Below are 25,916 nucleotides of genomic sequence, written 5' to 3'. Positions count from 1 at the left end.
CATTGGGATGTTCATTGCCCCTCTGAAACATTCTTCCCAGATTAGAGAGAGTAATTTGCTCCGACACGAAGAAGTACTTTCTGTAGAAGGCGTTAATCATTTCTCCCCAACTAGTGATGCTTCCTGGCGCGATGTTGTTGTACCAAGTATATGCCATGCCTTTCAGGGATTTTGAAAATTATTTCAGACGGACGACATGATTGTGCTCATGTTCGCCAAATGCTTCCACAAACCGAGAGACATGCTCTCGAGCATTTCCTGTTCCATCATACAAAGTGAAGGTTGGAGAGGTATAACCTTTTATAAGAGGATTTTTTTTGCGTATCAACAGGGTATGGAGACTGGTGACGATGGACATGTGGTGTCTTGTCTTTTCCACGGTCCTCCAAGAGGCGTTCCAAATCCAGAGTAATGAAATTTGGTGATTCTTTCGCTAATGGATCGTCTGTAGCTTTGCGGATTTCATTGCCATCCACCGGATGAACTGGAATGACTTCAGGATCAACATTCGAGATGTTTCTTTTCCTTTTCCATTTTCTTGAGTTTTCTCTGACATCACGTCAGTGAGCGTTTTGAGATAATTGCACAGCTCCATCTGTGTTGCAGCCATGTCTGTCTGATTCTTGGAAAGAGTCTCTTTCACCTTCATGGGATCGCCTATGGTAGGTGGATTTTATCTGACTTCTTCGGGATGCCGGCCGAAGATAGGATGACTTCCAGTGTTGGGCTGAGGAGGCATAATGTCACCATCATTGTTGGAAGCAGGAATGGTTTCTGGGATACCATTATTGTCATTGTTGCTAGTTCTAGCGTCGTTTGTATTCGTAACTAACCAAGACCTAAGATCAAGCATTTTGTGAAAGTTGAGATTTCAACCGAGAGATTAATCTCCCACTGTGGTCGCCAATCTGTGGACGGGGAAAAACGATTTGCTGGTGTTTACGGGATTGAGGAGATGACCGTATGGAGGAAACTCCTTGAACCGAGCAAAATCTCAACCTCACACAGATGCACTGCAAGAAGGGAGTGCTTTAAGTTCGAGAGATCAATCTGTAGGACTCTGGCCTAAACCAAGACAATGGCCGTTCCAGAGACAATTCGGTCACAAGAGAGGATGGGTCGATCTGTAGGAGGAAAGCTGAGAAAGGTGTGAGATCAATGGTGATAAAAGATTGTAGGTGTTGTGTATTCTACGTGAAGAAATAAAATAAGTTCTGATTGGTTGAATTTTGCTCTATTGAGAGTAATTGTTCAGACGTTGAGTTGTTAATCTCGTGTTGTCTGCTTGACCAGAGATTGTCTTGTTGTTTCAATCATGATTAAGAGACTTATTTGTATTGCAAGAATTATAAACACCTTGACCCCATGAAGTGTAACAGTTGCTGGAGTCAAATAATGGGGAAGTGGGAAATCGTGTCAAAACCAGTTGCTCGTCGTGCGGAGACTTGGTTAATTTTCCACCCACTACTTTGCTAACTCCTCCAACTGATTTCACGACTTGCTCACATTCTCGTCGTGTGTACGAACACACGTGCCGTAGACCGCCAAACCAAAACCCTAGTTAATATCCCCCATGTGACACGATTGACATCTCGTGATTGTGGATTCAGTTGCTGACTTTATGAGACGATGAGTCCTTGTATTGTTGAGTCGAACGTGATTTGCTAATATTCTAAGACTCATGAATTGAACATGTCTACTGAGACAAAGATATATTCTTGAATAAATGTTGATAACTTAAGGTGAGCAAATGTTGTTGAATCGTTGAATATTGATAGTTGAACCAATATTCCTTAGTCTGAGCAAAAATTTCTCGTTTGATGAATTGTTGGTATCGTTGAATATTGATAGTTGAACTAATATTCCTTAGTCTGAGCAAATATTGCTCGTTTGAGTAAACGTTAATTTAAGATGCTGACATCTGAGCCGAGCATAATTTATTAAAGTGTTGATCACGGGGTCAACCTAAAATTATTAGTGTTTGAATCTGCTCAGAATTATGTTTTTGCAGAGCTCTGGATTCGAAACCCTAATTTTTGATCAACTGATGATTTATTGAAAATAAACCACAGAGTGAAGGAGGGACCGACTACACGGGATGAGGAATCGACCATGTCATGCCCATATGCTCGAGTGAGAAAAATACCAAAACCTCTTGAAGACCAGTTGGTGAAAGGATGATTAAATGCTGGTTTAATCATTTATTAAAATAGTGCTAGTGTGAGCGTCAGGTAGTAAAACTTGACTATGGAGAGATGAGGTACCGACCAAGGGGGCATGAGACCGGACCTTGGTGGTCATGGGACCAGCTGATGGTCGTTTAAGCAAACTCCAAGTTGTTTGAGAAGAGTTTTGGACCCAATATGAGCAATTGAGCAAATTAGGTCAAAATTGTTAAAACACGTGGGACCGGATCTTTGCAAGCCTCATAGACGGCCTTGGTCGGTCAAGGATACATGCCCGTGTCACCATAATGTCCATGTCTCATCCCTGAGAGTTTCGATATTTTCTGATGCGCGTTTGAGCAACATTTTGAGAAAATATGAAGGATTCAAGGTTTTGTTGAAACTGGGGAATCTTCATGAGATGATGAAAAATAATTAATAATATAGGGAATTGCAAGGTGTGGTATCGGCCACGGCTAGGGCATAGCCGGCCAGCTAGCAAGCTCGTTCCCACAACACCTTTCCCAATTTTATGCAATTTTTATGTATTTTCCCTGATGTGAGCGAAATACCATAAAACTGAGGAATTTCATGAAGTTAAGGAATTTTCATGAAATTATGGAAATAATAATAAAATAGGGATTCATGAAGTGTGATACCGGATATGGCCAAGGCATGACCGGCCGGCCAATGAGCACGGTCCCATGACACTTTCCCTAATTTTATATTATTTTCATGACTTTAGGAAAATATCATGAAATCAAGGAGTTTGTTGAAACTAAGGATTTTCCTTGAAGTGAGGGAGTTTCCATGAGATGAGGGAAACAAATAATATTAAAATAATGAGACAATGGCGTGTGGGACCGGCCACAGCTAGGGCATGGCCGGTCGACCAATGAGCCCGTCCCGTGAGTTTTTCCCTAATTTTATATTATTTTCATGAGTTGAGGGAAATATCATGAAATCAAGGAATTTTCATGGGATGAGGGAAATAATAAAATAATAAGGAGTCATGAGTTGTGGGACCGGCCACGGCTAGAGCATGGCCGGCCGGCTAGTGGGCCCGGTCTTGCGACACCTTTCTTAAATTTTATTATTTCTTTGATACGAGGAAACACCATGAGACTGGGGAGTTTCCTTGAGACAAAGGAGATTTGTTCAAATGAAGAGATTTTCATGAGATCAGGGAAAAATAATAAAATATGATAAAATATAAAATTGGGCATGGGACTGGCCACGACGTGACTGGCCGGCCGGTGGACCCAGTCCCCTGACGCCTTTGCTAATATTTTATTATTATTTTTTTTCTTCCTATTTTGCATAGTTTCATAGTTCATTCGTGTTTTAGAATGCTCGTCCGTGCATTCAGGTGCTCGTTTGTGCATTATTGCTGAGTACACTTGTACCATTTTAGTCGGGGCTTACTCGATAGCGGCTCAGACGCCCGTTCGTTGAATATTTATTATTAACCCATGTAATTCTACTGGGAAAACCATGAATTGAAGTAATGAAATATTATGAAAAATATAGAATGTTTCCAAATATTCAGTTAATGAATTTAAGGATTATAAATAATTAATTGATGGCTCTATACTAGCAGGCATACTGTCTAGGAGCATTAATTATCTGAGAATTGAGCGATACGACCTTGTTGAAGCGTCATATTTTCCTTACATAGTCAGTGAAAACATTGTTACATCCTGAAGAAGTTATTGATCTATACTAGCAGGTAAGTCGTCTAGGAGCCGTCTAATCTTTCGATTCTATATGGAAGTAATTATTGAAATTGCTCAGTATTCATGAGATACGCAGTTGCCTCAGCTGAGAGACTGCACATCTGTATATATTCTGAGAGATAGTATTCTCAGTCATAGATTCATGCGGCATGAGATTTCATGCTTCGATGAGAGACATGAGCCTCGATACTTTTTTTTATTGCTGAATCAGGAGAATTACAATTATGGTTTTATGATTTTAACCCTTGTTGAAAATCCACCATCTACATTAAGTCCCCTTCTTAGTAAGGGACAGTCATGTTCCTCAGTCAGCACTGGATGGTGATTGAAACTAATATGACTTTCGTCACTAGTAAAGATGAACTTGGCCAAAGCAAAAGCTTACCAACACACATTTCGAGAAATAGATAAGTGAGATAAACTTAGCTCGAAGTAGTACATGTGTATAATCATAGTCGATATAGCAGTACGACTTTTGTCTCAAGATAGGAGATAAAATAGACTTTTGAGTGATAGATAAGTTCAAGTCTCCACATACCTTTTTGTCGATGAAGTTCCACCAGTTCCTTGAGTAGTTCTTCGTCTTTGCATGATGAAAACCATGGAGTTTAGAGATCAACGACACTTTCTATCCTAGTCCGAGACTTAGCTATTAGTAGACTAGAAATCAAGACTTATAGTTTTGGCAAATAAACTTGACAAACAAGCTTGAGATAGCAACGCTTGTGAGGTCGACCGAGCAGTGCTCTAACAGATCCAACTATCAATATTTAGTAATTTATCGAATGAGCAATACTTTTTCAGATACTCGAATATTAACCAAATATCAATATTCAGTAATTTATCAAATGCTCAGATGCTGGAATATTGATTGAACCATCAATATTCAGCAATTCATCATACGATCAATGCTCAGACAAGCAATATTTGATCAGACGAGCAATATATGCTCAGACTATCAATATTCATTATGATGATTCAACTATCAACATCATTCTTTTGAGAACTATACGTCCCAGCAGACATGTTCAATTCATGAATCCTAGAGAATTCAACAATCATGGTCGACTGAAAAATACTTAGACTCATCATTTAATCAAGTCAACGACTGACTAATCAAATACACGTCTATTTTGCAGACTCCACGTTTGTGAGACATCAATCACGTCACATGAGGGATATTAATTAAGTTCTGGTCCGGCGGCCTACGGCACGTGTGTTCATCCACGATGAGAAATGTGAGTAAGTCATGCGAGCAGTTGAGGGAGTTAGCAAAGTAGTGGGTGGAAAATCAACCAAGTCTCCACACGAACTAGCACTAGTTAAACCACGATTTCCCACTTTCCCACTCTTTCACTCGAGCAACCGTGACGCTTACTGGAGATCGATGTGTCTACTATTCTGGCAATATAAATAAGTCTCTGAATCAATGATTAAACAACAGAAGAATTCTGATCCGAGCAATCACTCTCAAGAATTCAATCAATCGACCAGAACTTATTCGAACTCGACAGTTCAAATAAAACTTGCAGAAACCTTAAACACATTCACAATCCTTGATCATCATTGATCCCGCACACTTCTCAGCTTCCCTCCTACAGATCAACTCTTTCCCCTCTTTGTGACCGAATTGACTCTGGAACAACCATTGTCTTGGTTTAGGCCGGAGTCCTACAGATTGATCTCTCGAACTCAAAGCACTCCCTTGCAGTGCATCTGTCCGATAATAGGCAGTTTGCTCGGTTGAGGAGCCTCCGTCCATACGGGCGTCTCTGGATTCCCTGAAAAACCAGCATATCGTTTTTCCCCATCAACAATAATTTATTGATTGATTCGCCAATCATTGAGAGTGTAATTCTATGTTTAGTGGTTCCACACTAATATACAAGAAGTGGCAACATTTTGGATGTTGTTATATTATCGAACCATGTTAAGTCTTTTGTGCTTTTCTTATTGCTTCATTTGTATTTGCATATTTTTATCTTTCATTCTACGTTGATCTAAAGATATAGTGTCTTGTGGGTCAATTAAAGTTCGAATTCCCCAATAAGTGGTATGGTGTTAGTTGGATATTTCCCCAAAAGTGGTGAGCTTAGTTGTATTTCCACTACAATTGGTCGGTGAGCGCGGATAGGATCAAAGTTATAAGTGAAGATGTTCAGTTTCCTGCGGGTAGCGGAAAGATTTTTGTATAAAAGGATTTGATGTTACCAAATATTCGAAAATGCAGAGATTGATGTCATCAATCATTCCAGTGTGAAGGGTTTGATGTTTATAAATTTTGGGTATAAAGCAAGTTAAAGTGTTTGATAAGAATTGGATTATTTTGAAGATTTTACGCATTCGTTTTGGTGGTGCTCACTTAAGTCCTTAAACCCACCCTTGAAGTCGAATAACCTCTTCTTCCGTTGATTCTCATCTCCTTAATTTCTCTACTGAACCTATCCTTATCGGTAACCATAACATCCAGTTAAGATAGAAAATCTTATTATCCAATATATCGAAGGATTTGACGATAATACTTCTTGAAGCGTATAACCCTATGCATTCCACATAGCTTCGGGTAAGTATTCATGTAACCAAAATTTTGGTTAGTTGATTGTATATTTTACTTTATTTCATACGAGGATATATCTGTTTTCGAAAACCTGCAAGTTGATTGCATACTTCGTTCAGTACGAGGGTGTTCCTGTTTTCGAAGAACTGCAAGTAGTTGGTTTTTGTATAGGGTTTGTTTTCTGAAAAACCATGTTTGAGAGAGCAAAGACATCGTGTTTAAGAAACGAGCTTCGGTTTGTAAGTTGGTGGAAGTAAATATGACAACATTAATGTGTCAAATTCTTATTATTATTTTGGTACAAGGTATCAGTCGTCATCAGTTGGATCATGTTGTTAATTTTTTGACCTAAGAATTCGAAAAATATTAAGAGGAATTTAGGCTCGAATATATTATGACTTCAACTGCAAAAGACAGTAAAGATTTGTTTCGAAGAGTTTTATTTCTTTTGGAGTACTTTTTGTATGTGATTAAAAGTAAATTAAGGTGATGGTTGTTTGATGAGACGTGGTATTTTTTATTGAGATCCATACGCAGAGATATCACTTGTGATGGAGCTATGTTTTCTTGTTTTTCAATGAGACACGATTTTTTCAACACAAACTTTGGAAAATGCATCTTAGGCATATGCTTAAAGAAATGATTATTTTTTTGTGTTTCCGTGAATATTATAACTTTGAAGGGCGTGTACCTTCGGAGAGCGATGTGGCCTCAGGTTTGGATATCATTATATTTCGTATACATAATACCTTTGGTGATCTCCATTTGGGTGTCTAGGACGTCTCTCTTATTGTTTCTGAGAGAGAAGTTGCGCAGATTGTGACCTTTGTTTCAGTGATTTTTTGGCGGAGGATTTTGACAGTGTAAATTTTACGGATCATCGAAGTGGTTTGATGTGCAAGACCATTTTAAGAAACATGCATTGATATTTTAGTGTTGTGGATACGTTCCAAATTTGGAATTGAAGTGTTAGGGAATTGCTCAGTTGAACCCACCAAGCGTTGGTATGTAAAGGTTGGTTATCATATTTTAGTATTAAAAATCATAAGTCGCTTGATTAGATTACTAGAGTCAACTTCGTTAGGATAGACTAGAAAGTTTAGAAATATTGATACATAAAATTATTACTCAGAAGACTTGAAGATCTCGAAGACGTATCTACATCAACGATGACATCATCCTTCCACTTGAAGTTAGTAATACATTACTTGAATTGTTTCTATTTATATATTGTAAGATTTCAAGTCATTTATGATAGAAAACATAACATGCGAAGTTATATACATGAAACCGTAGTATATTAGACTTGATCATAATATTTTGATCAAGTGTCAAGGAACAATATATATATATTATATTGGTATACAAAATTACAAAGTGTAATGCTTATATTTTGAATTATTCGTAAATGCGACATCAACATAATCTTTGTAATTCGTTACTAGATTGTGTAGTGAACATAAGTTTGATTTCATACCTAGAAAATTATGTTTAATTACATGAGTTTAAGGAAGTAGGCGTACGAACTTATTTCGTAGTCGAAAGGAAATCAAGAGGATTGAAGGTCCGTTTTTCATTGAAGATCTTAAGGTTGGACCGATCCTAACCTATATAGGGAATCAAGGTAGAACCGATCCTATCTTATGCTGGGAGTCAAGGTAGAACCAATCCATACCTCTATTGGGAGTCAAGGTAGGACCCATTCAAACTTGTTTTAGGAGTGATGGTAGAACCGGTCCCAATAGGAAAAACTGATTTATTCAAGTCACGTACACTTTATGGTTTGTGTGACTTGGAAATTGACTTTGAAAAATAGGAAAGTTCAAGATGTCAACATAATGAGTAATTTGAACATGTGATGAAATCTTATTTCTTAATTGTTCAAAGATATTCTTTGATACTCAAGGTGAGATCCCAAACCGAAATAGTAGAGAAGTTTTTTGAGATTTTCGAAATTAATATGTTTTGTTTTTACCAGCAATCAAAACATATCTTTGGAGAGATATATCAGTTAAGTGCTAGTTAATATTGAGTTGTCCATGAAGATTTTGGTTATACAGTTGGATATTGGATGGAATTAAACAAAACTGAATTTAGGTGCTTTATTGCATATCTTAAGAATATTTTCGGTTATGAAAATTCCTTGGTGTCCAAACTACCTCGGTCAATAAATAGTAAAGTATTTTTTCTTCTTACAAACTTATACTCAGCCAGACAAACTTCATCTTTGTTGTTTCTGGTGTAGCCAACTAATATTATCTCGTAGTACTATCTTGGAGAGGAGAGTAACCTAATTAGGCGAAATCTTTTACGTCTGCTAGTTTAAAGACTTCTTTGGGATCAAAAAGCCTTATTAGTACCGTTAGTGGGAAACTAGAATTGCATTGTTACTTTAGTTTTCAATTATTGATTTGATTGACTAACTGTTTGTTAACTCTTTATTGCACATTATTCTTAAGAGCCTTCTCTTCTGACATAAGATCATTCAAACTAGATCAAGAGATTAATGTTGATTTGTGATCATCCATTATTAACAGAATCCGTTTTCTGCATGATCGATCATAAGTTTGAATCAAGTTTGTTGTTGTGCAGGTACAAAAGACTATTGAGATTTAAAGACAAGAAGATTTTTCTTATTGGTTTCGTATCTTTGTGAATTGCTTCGTGTAAAAATTTGATCGTATTTAGAGCTCCAAGCTATCATTTAGTGGTACTCTCCAGTATCCGAATCTGGTAGTTCTGTTTGACTCGATCAGCTTAACTCGTTTAAGATCTAAACCCGACAAAGGAGTTTAATTGATTTTAAGCAGAAACGCCTTTGTCACACTCAACACAATTATCTTTGATTTATTTCCTGAGATATGAGAGTGGTTACTAAACAGATTAATCCTTTACTGTTTGTAAAATGATCGAAAGGTTTGAGTGCTTAAAGTCTTCAGAGAGGCTGAAACAACTTAAAATAGTGGACTTTATCTTAGGATTCACGTGCATTGGCCAGATTGGTTGTAGGTATATGGTTACTGAGGAAACTAGGTAACTTGGGGTAGTTTACTTGGTTTCAACTATACAAAGTTGGTAGTGTCTTTGTGTGGCGTCTTAATTCCGAAAGTATTCAAAACTGGACTAAGTCCTTTTTTTTTTTTTGCATTTACGGTTTCCTGTTTAACAAAATCTTGTTGTATGCTTTTATTTTACTTTCCGTATCATAATTTGTTTAAGTTATAATTAAAATAATTACACTTGTACGTTAATCCCAAACACTTGGGTTGATCCCTATAGATTAAGGTTCGGTTTCGATCTAGAATTATATACCAAGTGTATACCTTGTGGTTGATATCTTCTTGACAGTTTCTGTCTATTATAGATCACGCAAGGTATCAAACTTATAGGTTGATATCGAAAAGATTATGGTGTACTTGGTACCCTCGTCATTTCATGAAAGCCAGTGTGAAAAAATTGTTGTTAGGGCACTTTATAAATTTGAGGCACAATTTTATTGTTTGGGGTAGATAGCGATTTTGTCGCATACTGCTTGGAGGAAAGCACAGTGCATGTTGTTTAAATTTCTTGGACAAGTTAAGGGATAAAGTTTTAATATGATATCTCGTAAAAATTTTATCATTCATTATCTATTGTAAAGTACTTCTAGGCAATGATCAAGTTTCGGTTACCAAGTTTATTTCTCGCTACTGGAAATAGTTTTTTGGTGTTCGCGTTGAAGAATGTGTTGTTTATTAGATGTTCCATAAGTTTTTTGGTGAAAATAATTCTTGAAAAGTTTGCAATTATCGGTGGAGAGAGTTATAATATAGCAATGGTGATGATTTTAGATATTTTTGGTTTCGGTGGAGCAGTGTTTTCCCTAGTTGATCATCTACCACAATATTGAGATTACAGTTTCAATAATAATATAGGTAATAGAAGATGAGGTTAGAGATTTTCCCTGAGAAGTCTATTCAACAACAGTTTACTTTTGTCATCCTTTGCTTCTCAGCTTAACATAGAAGATGGCATTATTGTCTTGGATAGTTACTTAGGAACTTATTACGGTTGCATAAGAAAGTATGAAGACAATGGATGATTACATGACATCTTGGATAGTTGTTTATGAGTCAGTTAAGCTTCATATGGTTAAGAATATGGTTATGTGCGTTTGAGACTTCGTGTGTTATGAAGGATGATTTTCAATATCTTGTTTGAAATAATTGTTAATGTTAGAGAATAACTCGGTTAAACCCACCTAGCGTTGGTATGTCAAGTTTGGTTGTCATTAGTATCAAAACTCATCTAGAGTCGCTTGGTTAAATACTTGAGTCAACTTCGTTTAGGTTAGACTAGAAAGTCTAGGAATGTTGAGACATACAAGTATTACTCCGAAGACCTGAATAATGACAAGAAGTAACGAATACAACGATGACATCATACTTCCACTTGAGGTTAGCAATATTGACTTGAACTTGTTTCAATTCCTAACGTATCTTTCAAGTCGTGTTATATTGAAAACATAACATGCGAAGCTGTATATATTGCATATAATACTCTAGTGGATAGATATATTGAAAACATAACATGCGAAGCTGTATATATTGTATATAATACTCTAGTGGATAGACATGATCATTATAGTATGGTCATATTATTAAGGAATTACATTACGAAGTATAACGCTTATCTGTTGAACTTCGTAGATATGACATCAACATACTCTTGTATATAGTTTTATGATTATGCGAATGGGTTTGTGGTGAAGATTTCATCCTAGGAAACAATGTTTTACATTTATTTAAAGGAAGTAGGTTCGTGAACTTGTTTCATGAATTGAAAGGGAAATCAATAGGTATATTGGTCCTCCCATTCATTGCATATTCTTTAGATGACCGATATGTGTGAGTTGGTAGAACATATTTAAACTCAGGTTATGTATCTTGGTATAACCGATCACAATACCTAGACTCATAATTTGGTATGACAGGTTCTGGTAATTGGTGTAACCGATCCTAAGTAATCACCATGAGATAGTATGATTATCCTTGTAATTGGTGTGACCGATTCTGGTAATTGGTGTGACGGATCATAAGAGGTTGTACGACCGATCCTTGTAATTGGTATGACTGATTATAGTGATTGGTATGACCCATCACAAGTAGGTACCATGTTTAGGTAGAACCGATCCATGTGATTGGTATAACCGATTCGAGCCCATGTATGTGACTTGGTAGGACCGATCACAACAAACCATTGTGACTTGGTATGACCGATCACATAATAGTCTTGGAATTTTGGTAGAACCAATTCTAAATTTATTTGGAAGTGTGGTAGAACCGATTCCAAGATACCCATGAATTACATATTTTCTTCATGAAATTCTGTATTTTCGAAATTAGGATTTAATGTGTAAAGATGTCAACATACTTTGAACTTGAGCATTAACTCTTATCATTTATAGTTCAAAGATATTCCTTGGCGCTCAAGGTGATCCTGTACCCAAATAATAATTAAGAATCTTTTAATTAAGGTTTTTGGTTTTATATGCTTTAATTACCAGCAATTAATGCATAGCTCTAAAGAATAAAAATTAGTAATGTGCATTTATTAATTGGAGATTTTCTATGAGAGATTTCGGAAAATATTGGACTATATTTATTGGAACTAGGAAAACCGAATTTGCATTCATTGTATATCTTAAGAATATTTTCGGTTTTGGAAATTCCTTGGTGTCCAAACAACCTTGGTCTATAAATACCTAAGTTTTTATTTCTCGCAAACTATCCTAAAAGCCAGGAAAACTTCATTTCTTGTGTTTTTTCTAGTGGAGCCATCTATTCGGAGAGGAAATTATCCTAATTAGGTGAAATCTCTTGCAACCGCTCGTTTAAAGACTTTAATGGGATCAATAAGCTCTACGAGTACCGTTTGGTGGAAAAACTAGATAATTTCATTGTTATTAGTTTTCGATTATTGATTTAATTGACTAATGGTTATTGAAACTTTGATTGCACCTAGTTTGTTTATTCTTGAGAATCTTCTTTTCTGATCAAAGTATCGACGGGATCTTTAGAACTATTATTAGATCTAAAGACATCTTGTAATAATCCATTGTTAATGTGATTGATCACAAGAGGATTCAAGTGTTGTTGTGCTGGTATTTGAAGGCAATAGAAGATTTGAAGACGAAGAAGAATTCTTATTAGTTTTCGTATCTTGTGGATTTAGTGTACAAACCTTGATCGGCTGGGATCCAACTAGAATTGGTTTATCTTTGATAGACTTGATTGATTAGTCGCGTGAGATCGGCATCACTTTATAGTTTCTCTTTGTTATCTATATTGATTGATTGCAAATCTAAAGATTGATTATTTCGGTATTCAATATTTAGATCGATCTAACCAGACAAAGGAGTTTATTAGATTAAACATAATATCCTTTGTTAACAACTCACATATCTTGTAGAAAGATTGATTAGAGTAGTTACCAAACAGATTCTTCCTGTGATGTTTGGAATACGATCCAAATGACTTGTTATTCACGTGCGTGACTCTAGAAGTCGAAGGCGCAAGGATATTGAGGGAACTAAGTAGCTAGGGGTATTCTTCTTGGTCTCAACTATACGAAGTTGGTAATTGATGTTGTATGTCGGCTTAATTCTGAGAGTATTCAAAACTGGACTAGGTCACGAGGTTTTTCTGCATATGCGGTTTCCTCGTTAACAAAATACTGTTGTGTCTTTTACTTTGTATTCCGCATTATATTTGTTATTATAATCAAGTAAAATACACAAGTACTTTAACTCCGTAATACTTGATATTGATCCTATAGAGATTCGGTTATTTCCGAACCTATTATCAAGTACACACTTTGTTGTTGTATCGTCTCGGTACTGTATCCATACTTAATCAAACAAGTGATCTTGTTGTTGTATTGTATCGATCTTGTATCCATAGACGATCACACGAAGTTTGAACCGAATTTTCGTATTGTATCGACTCTATCCATAAACGATCACATCCGGTAGAGGACTTATAGGTTTATAAATAAAAGATTGTGGTGTATTTGTGTACCCTCGCCTTTTCAGTTAACATATTTTTTGGGTAAAGTTGACTAAAGGATATGCACAAGAAAAAGTATGATTGTTATGATCCGCCGTGGTTAATCACATGTCTATCTGATTCGTGTTATTTTTGTGTTGGAAGATTGACTAAGTAGACAAAGTTGAGACTGCATTTTTGCCTGGAGATTCAGTGGAGAACATTAAATTGTCGGAGCCTGTTTGATTTGGGGTTGCTGTTCTTTTTGGAAGTTTGGTATGTTAGCTTTTGGAGCCTTTGGTTTGTAGTTTACTAAGTTAGTGATTTTTGAAGCTTGACATGTTTAGTTTCTTCGTATCTCTTTACTCGTTTAGGTGATATGCTCGTTTTCGGAGGTATGCTCGTTTTCGGAGGTATGCTCGTGACAAAGAGCAATTTAGTTTTCTGTTGTTTGAAGAACAACTGAGTTTTGAGTTTTGAGATGAAGGAGTTAGGTTCTGCTAAGAAGAGACCTGCGCAGAAGTTTGGACGAGATTTGTTGACTCCGATCTCGTGGAGGTTAAGTTGATACTTGATCTAGTATGCTCGTCGTTAAGGTCCTTTTGGGTGTTGATGAAATTGTTGTGCTTGTTCGTTGGAGAATAGTATTAGTTGAAGAATAGTTCGTTGAAGAAGTATTAGTTCGTAGGAGAATAGTTATGAAGGTGTGTAATACATCGTTTCGTGGAGAGAAGAACACCTTGTTCGTTGCTGTTGGAAGATAAATACATCGTTGATGTTAAAAGAGACATCGTTTATAACCACATCATCGCCTCGGAGGAGAGATTTTTTCAGGAGAACGTCCTCGTTGGCATATACCCTTTGTCCAGTTCGGGAGTATACATCCATGTCGTCGAAAGAGACGTCATTTAGAAAGAGATCACCTCGTTATGTGAGATAAGTGTTATCTCGTTGCTTAGACATTATTCGGTAGTTTATGGAGCATTTTGTTCATGGGAGTTATTATAGGGTTTATGATCAACACCATGTTGGATCATAGTTTGTTGATTGATTCGCCAATGGTTGAGTGTGTAATCATTTGTTTAGCGGTTCCATAGCAATAAAGAAGAAGTCGCAGCCGGTTGTGGATGTAGGTTTATTGCCGAACCACGTTAAGTCTTTAGCGCTTTACTTACTATCTTTATTTGTGTTTGCATCTTGTTATCTTTCATTCGACATTGATCCAAAAATATAGTGTCTTGTGGGTCAATTCAACATCGAATTCCCCACCAAGTGGTGTGGTGTTAGTTGGATATTTCCCAACAAGTGGTGTAGTTAGCTGTATTTCCACTACAGACCGTCTCGGTCGAAATCGATAAAAAAAAAATGATAATATTGTTTAGACAGAGCCACTTGTTTAACAAACTATCCTTAAAATTGACTGTTAGACCGTTGGTTTAGCCTCCTCTTCAATCTTTCAACTTGCAAGCCGGCGTTACTTTCTTATATTGATAAATTCATGATACCGTACGGATGATCTAAATTCGAAACTCGTCCACGTAGACATCTTTTTCCATTAAAAAAAATGAAAAAAAAAAATTGAAAAAAAGAAGAAGAAAACTTTCAAACTTGTACTGAATCACCTCATGGGCATTGTTACTGATCTACCTTATGCTTGTAATTTTTGACCTTCTTTCAGTATCTAGTTGATTATTATTGAAAAATTTCGCTTCTAGTTCTAGATTGGATTATTGATAACATTAGTTCATGCTATTGTCATGTAATTCTAATATTACAAAGGCACACTTCCTTGTTAATGTACTGGTATTCTAATAGTATAAAAATCATCTTATGAAAACAAGAAGCTAGCAAGATGTTTCAGAATTTGCTGATTATTATTGGGGTTCAAAATTGCACAAGCTAAGTGCAAAAAATGAAAACAAAAATTGCATAACTAAATGAGTTTTACAAAACAGTACGATGTACGAGTATCAAAACTGTGGAATGTAATCTAACAAATATACGAAGTGAAAGAAAAAAAAAATGTAACTTGATAAAGATTTTGTACTATTTTCTTTTAGTTCACGCTAGTTAAGCTCAACCCTGCCGCAGCATTCCTCAGTTCATTCTCTGATATATGCTCAATTGATTCTTTGGTGTCCTTGGGTGACGACTCCGGGCTGTATAGACAAACAAACATTAGCATATTAGTGATTCTATAGCAATTAACATGTAAACAGCAGACCAAAGCAGAACAACACAAACAAAAACAAAACAAAAAAAAACATTGTACCTCGACTCGTATGGATCTTTGGAACCGATAAACGATTGCCTATCATCGATAGTATCAAACAATGTCGGCATTTCGTCATAATCTTGAGGAGCATCGGATAGGGATAGTTGCTGGAGAGGGATAGGTTGTCCCATAAATTGTGGTTGATGATGAGTAACCATGGAGTTATTGCTATTGTTGTTATCCATGTATGGTTGCTGTGGCCTTAATGGATTCATCATGTTATCCTTGTTGTCAATGTAATCTAACGAAGAATTATAAGTAAGATTACTGTTTCCATTATCAATAGCATCAAACATCTGATACGGATGCTGATTTAATAGCGGCATAGCATTGTTGTTACTCGGTCCACCCATACCTAACTGCAACTGAGATGAAGGAGAAGACTCCGAAGAAGGCAGTGCTGGAGAAAGCTGATTGTACTGTTGACGACATATAGCGAGCTGAGCATTAACAGCATCAAGTTCGAGTTTAGCTTGCTGATATTGGAAATTAAGTTGTTCAATGATGGCAATACAGCCATGAACTCGATGCTTATCGCGAATATTTGATTGATAAATGATTGACCGCATTGCTTCCGATTTTAGGTTTGGTGGAAGTGGATTAATAATTTTCAGAATATTACTCACACCAAATAACCTATGAGCATTTTGGAACATTTTAGGTTGATCAGCAGGGAAATACGGCTTCAGAGGACATTCATTCGAGCATTTTCGACGCTGATACTTGCACGCAGCGCAGGCTTGGCTCGTGCCACCTTTGACTGTCATCTTACATCTGAATTCTAAGATACTAAATTTATGAAAAACTCAGCATTCCAAAATCGTATATAAGAAAGCATTAGCTGCTAACCAGGAAGAAGAAGATGAACATTTAAGCAAAAGAAAAAGAAAAAAGGGATTGTTAAACTTGTTAGTAATTTCTATCTACAAAAACAGGTTTTGGGATGAGTTGGAACATGTGGCAAGTTATAAGATTTCTTGGTAGTTATCAAAAACAAGAAGAAAATGACTTAGTAAAAGTAAATTTTTTTAAATCCGAAAATTTTGGAGTAATTCATATTTGAATTTTCAAATGCTGTTTGACAGTTAGAGTGACAAATGTTAGGTGTAGAATATTTCATTCTCATCTTAGTTCAATCACTATTTTTGGGCTTTCCTTTGATACTTGATGTTGATGATGGTGTGGTACGGCACTAAGTTATAGCCTACTTTTATTACGTGTAATTTCAATCCCCTAAATTTCCTTGCATAACCAAATTTCCCTGTTTCCTAGTATACCGTTTCGCATTTTTAATAGACGGGTATTTAGTTTAGTAGGGCATTTGATTTTGGCCCTAATAAGAAAGAAGAAGAGGGATTTGGGGTGACTAGAGAATTTGCTATAAATCTGGAGTTTGTATTTTATTTAATTTTTGTTACTTCCAGCAACTATTGTACAATGAACTACAAAGTGTCACAAAACTATCAAACTTTAGATAGCTCAGGGACGACCACATTAGATTTACGACATCCACGAGTATGATTCTTTATTCGTTTTAGTTCAGTTACAATTTCTTCGGTATTGGGACGATCATCTTTATCAGCAGCAACACATTGAAAAGCTAACTCAGCTATAGCATCAATAGCTCCAGTACATTCCCCTTCAACTATCAAAACAGGATCCAGGACTTGATGCAACAATCCTACTTGAATTTTCCCCACTACCAAATCGACCAACGCAATCTCTTGTTTCGCTCGGCTCAAATCCACAGCTTTCATACCAGAAATCAATTCAAACAAAATCACACCAAAACTATAAACATCACTCTTTTCTGTTAATCTGAATGAATGGTGGTATTCGGGGTCCAAGTAACCAGGAGTCCCTTGGGGACCTGTACAGACAAAGCCGGATGACGATGAAGATGTTGAAGAAGTATCTGAAAAGATAAGAAGTCTGGAGAGCCCAAAATCTCCAACTTTTATTTTCATGTCTTTCTCAACAAAAATGTTTGATGGAGTTATATCTCTATGAACAATTGCTGGCTCCACTTTAAAGTGTAGATACTCGAGCGCCATAGCTGTTTGCAATGCCACTTCAACTCGCACCTGCATTAGACGAATCGTCTTACTTATTATTTCAGTAAAACTGCATAATTCTTTGACGCCATATTTTAGGATTTTTAAGTATCAGAAGATGGAGCATAGATTAGTCTCTCGCCTGGCCTATCTAGATTTTTGCAGTAGGGTACCTTTTTCATGCCAGCAGTTTTCAATCAGAGTTGTGCATATGGGGTTTATAAGTGTAATTTTGGTAACATGCATTGCATAATGCTCATAGGAAGTCATAACAGTTATACGTGCCGTAGTTTACACAGTTAAGTGGATGTTGAAATTACCTGCCATGTTAAAGATCCTTTCTTGAGTAAGCTTTTGGAGCCATGGAGATGATCAGCTAAGGTCCCATTAGAGACATATTCATAAACAAGTAGAAGTCCTCTCGGATCACTACAATATCCATGAAGCTTGACGAGATTCGGATGATCAATTGATGCAAGGATTAAAATTTCGTTACAAAACGATTTCATTGAAGCTGACGGATTTCTATGGAGCACTTTCACTGCCACAATTCTGCCATCATAAAGTTCTCCAAGATAAACTGACCCGAATCCACCATCACCGATTTTGCGCCTCGAGTCAAACATATTCGTAGACGATTCCAATTCCTGGAAACTAAAAACTGGTGGAAGAAGATGTATAGAACAATGCCTATGAAGAAACACAGTTGTTGGATCTTCTTCAACTACCATTGATTTCATTCTTTTACACCGAATTACCAACATTCTAGCAACAATAACAAGTACTAAACATGAAACAATTGCGACAGTGCATAATATAACGATTCGATTCGGATTATCTCTATAGATCCATGGTGATGAAATTTGAGATTGGGCTTGATGAAGACAAACAAAAGACTTAGTAGAATCAGTTGACTTGAACCCACAAATTCCATTTCCAGCATGGCAAATTTTGCAGTTGCCTAAGTAAGAATAATGAATTTCATTCGATTCAATCTGGATAACTAACTTAAATGGAGGGCATTCCCGACTACAATTTGGTAGTCTTAGCGGTAGACATTGTCTGGGAACAGAGAGCTTAAAACATGAAGAATGAGAAAACTTAAATGGTGAACTATTGAGAGAAAAATTAGAACAGTGACTATGATGGGTAGAGGTATAATTGGATTGATTAAGAGAAATGAAAAGAGGATTGGGTTGATGGTGAAGAATAGGGAAACTGAAGTTATTAATGGAGCAATGGATCTGAAAAGATTGGTGACTGTAACCAAGTGGAAATGAAGGTGGCGAAATAAATGAAGGACATGAAGAAGAAGATGAAATAGAAAGATAAGTTATGAGGTTGATGAAGAAAAGTTGGAAATTAATGATTTTATAAAGTAGAAATGATGATTGTAAAGATGGCATCGAGTACTAATAGAAATGAGTACTGATTTCATCAACTGAAATATGATCTGTTTTGATCTTTAGCTTGTGCGGGAAACTTGGTTTAATTTGTAGAGAGGTAGAACGGAAATAACAGTGAGTGGTTTGAGGAGTTCAAGGACTTGCAGCAAAGAAAGACTTTCAGAATGAAAAAGAAATGGAGATTCAAGAGTCGATAGATACAGTACAATCTGAGATTAGTCATGAGTCAAGAGGCAGCTTCAATTATTTTTGTTCAAGGAGACCGACTATTGCCCATATTACACGAATTGACTGCAACCGAAGTTGCCGACTGATTCTAGTGGCTCCTACTAAAGGGCTTAAATATAAAAGTTGGTTAGCTATTCTGGAGCGAATGAGGAATTTGGTTATGCAGTCATTGCAGTGGGTCTTACCGGCGCCACCTCAACCTTCTTGCTTGGCCATGGTCATGTCATATCGTGAGAAGTAGGGAGCCTTGAATCATACTACTAATATTCTAATCTGAACCTCGGGGTAAGACTGGACACACCACTGACTAGGAGTACAAAATATTACTCCTTGCCTACCTATTATACAGGCGGTGAAGTAATATTCTCTTAGAATAAGAAAATATTTAGTTTTCATAAATTTTCTTCTATTTTCTAAATTTATCATTACTTTGTTTCAATATAAATATTATTTTATATATTTCTATCTCACATATAAAACTAGATTGTATGATATTCATGCATCATTAATAGGGGTGTATGTGGAAAAAATAATTTTGAAAGTGGAGCTCCGCCTATCTAATGGTACTATAAAATTTTTAAACTCCGCGTATATAATAGGTACGGAGGGAGTAAATTATAAACTATGATTATTTTTAATCAGATATGGGTTTTAGCATCTAAGTCAGCATTTCATGTTTCTGTTGAAGCAAAATTATAAAAATTGAATCTAACACATAAAATTCAGCAATCTAGACAGAATAAATCTCAAGATTCACGTCTTTGTTGGAAGATTTGTCGAGATGTTTTGAACTCCCAACTGCACTTTATGGTACAGCTTTTCAAGTCTTAATTAGCATTTAAAATGAAACCAGTTGCATTTTCTTTTTTAACTTAACTAGGAAAAATCACCATTAAGCTGTCCTTCCAATACATGTGCAACTAGCCTACTAGACAAACGAATATTAAAGATGTAAACAACAATACAGTAGGCTTAGCGGAGGTGGATCATGGATGGTAACCACATGTTCCAAGTTCTTAACACCTTCTACTTAGGAACTTACGGGTTGTTATGTTTTTTTCTTGAGTGGTCTGTATTTGATTCACCTGAATTTAATTCACTATATCTGACTCAGAAATAATCAAATAGTAGGGATATAAGAACATAATTTCAATTAGATATGTGCCCAGTAAGTCAGATACAAAATAATATCTAACTCAAAAATTTTGAGTCAGTTATATGAGCCTAGTCGATTCAGATATTAGAAATATAAAAATATAAATAAACGATCTGATATCTGACTCGGTCTAAATCAGATGTCGAGTCAGTCCAAACAAACAAGGTGTTGGAATGCTGGAATCAAAGTCTTCGATTGTTATTTCACTTTTTGACACATAACACAACAAATTTATTTTCGAGGTTCCGGACACTATTATATATGTCTAGAAAAATAAAAATAGGATAATGACCTAGCCAAATAGGATAACGACCTAGCCAATATCTAGAAATGCCCCTTCTTTCAAGCATATTTGGCTAACTTACACGCACTCTTATTTACAAGCTTATTAGTGTGCTCACACCTCGACCAACTATCAAGATAATTCAAATGAAACAAAATATCTATTACAATGTCGTTAAGTTCCCATGGCACTGCCGAGTCTTTGCGCTGAATAATTCTTGTCAGACTTTAATAGTCATGTTCCAGGATAATTCTCTTGTGGACAAGAGAAATGGCCTACTTGACTGCATCTAAGACAGCAAGACACTCTGGAATCTCTGATCCCGCTGCACTACCGAAGCTCTTTCATTTGGAACCTAGATGGGTACTTGCAGAATTTCTAATAATAGTTCCCTTGGTAACACTATCAGAGCTGTTAAGAAAACTAGAAATCCGATGCACTAATTGTTTTGGGTTTCTATGCTTCTTGTTAAAAACCATAGAGCACATTTCCTTCCATATGGAACAAGAGATGACACACATCTTGGCAACAATTTCAGGATCATAGACGCAAACCCAGTTGAGGATACATTCCTTCAGTGACCATCATTGAATCTGTAACCCATTAAGCTGCACAAAATTTTTCTGGAAAATGGACAGTGTAGAAGAATATGAACTGCAAATCACATTTAATATCTTTGATGGTGGAGAATCCTAATTAGCCTTTCTTTTGATGGAAGTATATCCTTGATACATTTCTAGATAAAAAGTTTAAGTCTGCGAATGGTCTTAATAGATTTCCAAATATTGTTCTGCTAAAGCGAAACCGGTTTTTACCTTAATGACACTTCAAGTTATAAGGTGTGCAGTAAGCTGACTTAACTGAGAATTGGCCATTCTTGTCTTGTGTATACACTAGTTTATCCTCACTTCTCATAGGTATTATCATGCTCAAGATGATATGAGCAGTATATCTCTCAAGAATATCATCAACAATATCCTATTTCCAACACTTTTGATCAGCGTCAATCAATTTTGACACATATCTATAGTTACACGGGTTATTGGTTGTATCTTCTGAAGAATATGGATGTTTATGATTAGGAAACTATTTGTCTTTCCATATAAATATTTTTTTTACCATCTCTCAATGCCAACTGTTAAAGCACTGCTCGGTCAAACTCGCAAGTTTTCCTATCTGAAGCTTGTTGTCAATGTTAGATGCACAAACTATATCTTGATTTGTAGTCTACTTAAGTCAAGTCTCGGACTAGGATAAGAGTTTGGTAGTTGAGTATTAGACATCACTGAATAACTCTCGAAGATTGAAGACAGAAGATCAAACAAAGACATTTGGAGAACTTCATTAAAAAATAGGTGAGTCAAGACTGAACCATTCTATGTACACGTAATGTATGTGTACATAGAATAATGCTTATAGGAAGTGGTGGTGATAGACTAATAACCCAATGGTGATAATATATGTCATGACAATTATAAGGGTCTTAGAATTTACAGTCAAGTGGATGTTGAAATTACCTGCCATGTTAAAGATCCTTCTTTGAGTACGCTTTTGGAGCCATGTAGATGATCAGCTAAGGTCCCATTAGAGACATAGTCATAAAAAAGTAGAGTCTTCTTGGATCACTACAATATCCATGAAGCTTCACGAGATTCGGTTGATCAATTGATGAAAGGATTAAAATTTCGTTACAAAACGATTTCATTGAAGCTGATGGATTTCTATGGAGCACTTTTACTACCACAATTCTGCCATCATAAAGTTTGTTAAGAATATTAGTAATTTGAAATTATTGTTTCAGGTAGTCCAAGAGTCTGATCTAGAATCATATAATCTTTAGGTTACATTCTAGATTTGTCTTCCACAGGAGTTACAGAACTCTTAGAGTCTCTGTCTTAATGAAATAAAGTAGTGGGGTGTTAATTCCTAGTCTTTACTCTTCTTTTGTAAGTGCCTATAAATTGGCTTACTGTTTGTGATGTAATCAAGCAACAATTGAGACAAAATTCAGTAACAAAGAGTAAAGTTGCTACAGAAACATACCTGTGTTCACTTGTGTTTTCCGATGCGCCAATAAATTTTGTTATCAGAGCCTGATATGGCTTCAAGTTCTAATTCAAATCTTTCAATTACTCTCAAAACCATATACCTGTTTGAAGGTGAAAGTTACAATTTATGGAGTCTTCAAATGAAAACCTTATTTATCTCACAAGATCTTTGGGAATTCGTAGAAGATGGATATGTCGGTCCAGAAACGGCGGAAGAGATGGCAGCACTTTCTCCAGCACAACTAAAAGAATACAAGGAAAGCATAAAGAAAGATGCTAGAGCATTACGTTTCATCCAACAAGGGTTAAGTAGATACATCTTTCCCAGAATTTTAAACGCTATAAATGCAAAAGAAGCATGGGAAATTATAAAGAAAGCTTTTCATGGCTCAAAGAAGATTATCGCCATAAAGCATCAATCCTTGTGGAGAGATTTTGATACTTTGTTGATGAAAGTAAATGAATCAATTCAAGATTTTTTCTCGAGAGCTTCAACCATTATAAATCAGATTCAATCTTTTAGGGATACAATAGAAGAGAATAAAATTGTTGAGAAACTCTTAAGAAGCTTACCGTTTAAGTTTGAACACGTTGTTGCTGTAATTGAGGAATCAAAAGACATCTCTACACTTTCAATGTATGAGTTGATGGGTTATCTTGAAGCTCATGAACAATGGATAAGTAGATACGCTGAAAATCCGACAGAACAAGCATTTCGGTCCAAGCTGCACATCAAAGACAACAACAACCATGGTGAAGATGGAAATCGATCTCACGGGAGAAGCAATTTTCACTCTAACGGAAAGAAAATTTTCAACTGTGGAGGAAAATCATACCGTGGACGGGGAAGAGGTAATTTTCACAACAATTCAAGGTATGACAATTCAAAACTTTACTACAATGTATGTAAGAAATCTGGCCATGAAAGTGAAAATTGTCGATACAAGTGCAGCATATGTAAGAAACTAAACCATATGGAGAAATATTGTTGGTCTAAGCAAGACAATGAAGCAAATTTCTCCGAAAAAGATAATACTTCTGAAAGTTTATTCTTTTCATGTTATAATTCACACCAAGAAATACCAGAAAAACGAGAAACACCCGAATCACCCGAAATTCGGTATTTGGATAGTGGTTGCAGCAACCACATGACCGAAGACAAAACTTGTTTTGTTAGTTTGGATGAAAATATTAATTCTCATGTTAAACTAGGAGATGGAAAACTACACATAGCCGAAGGAAAAGGTGTTATTTCTGTATCATCTAAAGTAGGACAAAAATTAATTCATGATGTCTTGTATGTTCCTGGTCTTGCTCAAAACTTATAAGTGTGGGGCAACTCATACAAAGAGGTTATGTAGTGAATTTTGAAAATGGAGAGTGTAAAATCTTTGATGCAAGGAGACGGCAACGTCGGCTAGTGGCTACTGTGAAAATGGCATCAAATAAGGTGTTTCCTCTTACTATGGCACCAAATGAAAATTATTCTTTGAGTGTTGAAAATGTTGATGAAACTATACTTTGGCACATGAGGTATGATCATCTTAATTATGGGTCACTCAATCTTCTCAAAAAGAAAAATATGGTGATTGGTCTTCCTTCTTTTAACAACAACAAGCAATTTTGTGAAGGTTGCGTCTACGGGAAGATTCATCGACTTCCATTTGTTAAAACTTCATGGAGAGCAAGAAATCCCCTTGAACTGGTTCATTCAGATATTTGTGGTCCGACTAAAATCCCATCATTTAACGAAAAAATGTATTTTCTTCTTTTTGTTGATGATTTTAGCAGGTTGATTTGTATATATTTCCTTGAACACAAATTCGAAGCATTTTCCAAGTTTCAACAATTCAAGGATTTGGTGGAGAATCAAAGTGATCATCACTTGAAAGTTTTTCGTACTGATAATGGAGGCGAGTTCACATCAAATGCATTTGACAACAACTGCACCGAGAACGACATCAAAAGAGAGCTGACGGTAAGGTATACTCCACAGCAAAACGCAATAGCTGAGCGGAAGAATCGCACAATTGTAGAGATGGCACGAAGTATGCTCAAAGAAAAGGGACTTCCCAACAAGTTTTGGGCAGAAGTTGTCAATACCGCTGTTCACATTCTTAATAGATCACCAACAAAAGTTTTCTTGAACAAAACTCCTTATGAAGCATGGCATCGTAGAAATACGAAGGTAAACTCTTTCAAAGTATTTGGATGTGTTTCCTATGCAAACATTCCATCACAAAAAAAGAGAAAATTTTGATACAAAAGGTGAAAAATATATTTTCATTGGCTATAGTGAAAAATATAAAGGTTATCGATTGTTTCATCCAGTGACTAATGAATTGGTTACTTCATAAGATGTTATTTTTGATGAACTAACATCTTGGAAGTGGGAAAGTAGAAATGACATCAACTCTACTCAATTTTTTGAAGAAGAACAAGAAAATGGTGAATCTGGCACCATACCAAATTCCCCGCAAAATCCACCAACTAGTCATATAAGACAACCAGCCCAAGAACTATAATCATCTCCTGATTCAAGTGTTCCAAAAAAGATGCGACCTTTACAAGAAATCTATGATACTTGTGATGTTGTATTTGCTGCATTTGAACCTGAAAGCTTTGAAGATGCTAGTAAAGACGAAAAGTGGCGAAGTGCAATGGATGAAGAGATAAAAATGATTTCCAAGAGTACAACTTGGGATCTTGTTGAGAAACCTGATGGTAAAGATCTTGTTGGCTTAAAATGGGTTTACAAAACCAAGTTTAATGAAGATGGTTCAGTTCTAAAACACAAAGCTCGTTTGGTGGCGAAAGGTTATTCTCAAAAGCCTGGAGTCGACTTCAACGAGACGTTTGCACCTGTCGCAAGGATGGAAACAGTCCGAGTAATTCTCAATTTAGCTGCTCAGTTCGACATGACGGTTCACCAACTCGACGTTAAATCAGCGTTTCTCAATGGTGAAATCGAAGAAGAAGTGTA

The 25,916-nt window shown here is 36.1% G+C and overlaps 2 protein-coding genes across 2 annotated transcripts; both read right to left on the bottom strand.

The window, feature by feature from the left end:
- Positions 1 to 15,371: 15,371 nt before the first annotated feature.
- Positions 15,372 to 16,672, bottom strand: LOC113274049 (LOB domain-containing protein 4-like). Its single transcript, XM_026523581.1, has 2 exons — positions 15,756 to 16,672; positions 15,372 to 15,642 (listed from the first exon to the last, which is right to left on the bottom strand). Exons 1-2 carry the CDS (start codon positions 16,523 to 16,525, stop codon positions 15,540 to 15,542), a joined length of 873 nt encoding a protein of 290 aa, XP_026379366.1. The 5' UTR covers positions 16,526 to 16,672; the 3' UTR covers positions 15,372 to 15,539.
- Positions 16,673 to 17,132: 460 nt separating this feature from the next.
- On the bottom strand, positions 17,133 to 19,518 carry LOC113276055 (LEAF RUST 10 DISEASE-RESISTANCE LOCUS RECEPTOR-LIKE PROTEIN KINASE-like 1.5). The gene is made up of 2 exons (XM_026525651.1): positions 18,133 to 19,518; positions 17,133 to 17,842 (listed from the first exon to the last, which is right to left on the bottom strand). The coding sequence occupies exons 1-2, from the start codon at positions 19,216 to 19,218 to the stop codon at positions 17,222 to 17,224; spliced, it is 1,707 nt and encodes a 568-aa protein (XP_026381436.1). The 5' UTR covers positions 19,219 to 19,518; the 3' UTR covers positions 17,133 to 17,221.
- Positions 19,519 to 25,916: the final 6,398 nt, after the last annotated feature.

The sequence above is a fragment of the Papaver somniferum genome, chromosome 4, assembly GCF_003573695.1.
Source record: "Papaver somniferum cultivar HN1 chromosome 4, ASM357369v1, whole genome shotgun sequence".
NCBI classification, from domain to species: domain Eukaryota; kingdom Viridiplantae; phylum Streptophyta; class Magnoliopsida; order Ranunculales; family Papaveraceae; genus Papaver; species Papaver somniferum.
The sequence above is the reverse complement of the archived record's forward strand: the minus strand, read 5'-3'. Positions and strand labels throughout refer to the sequence as shown.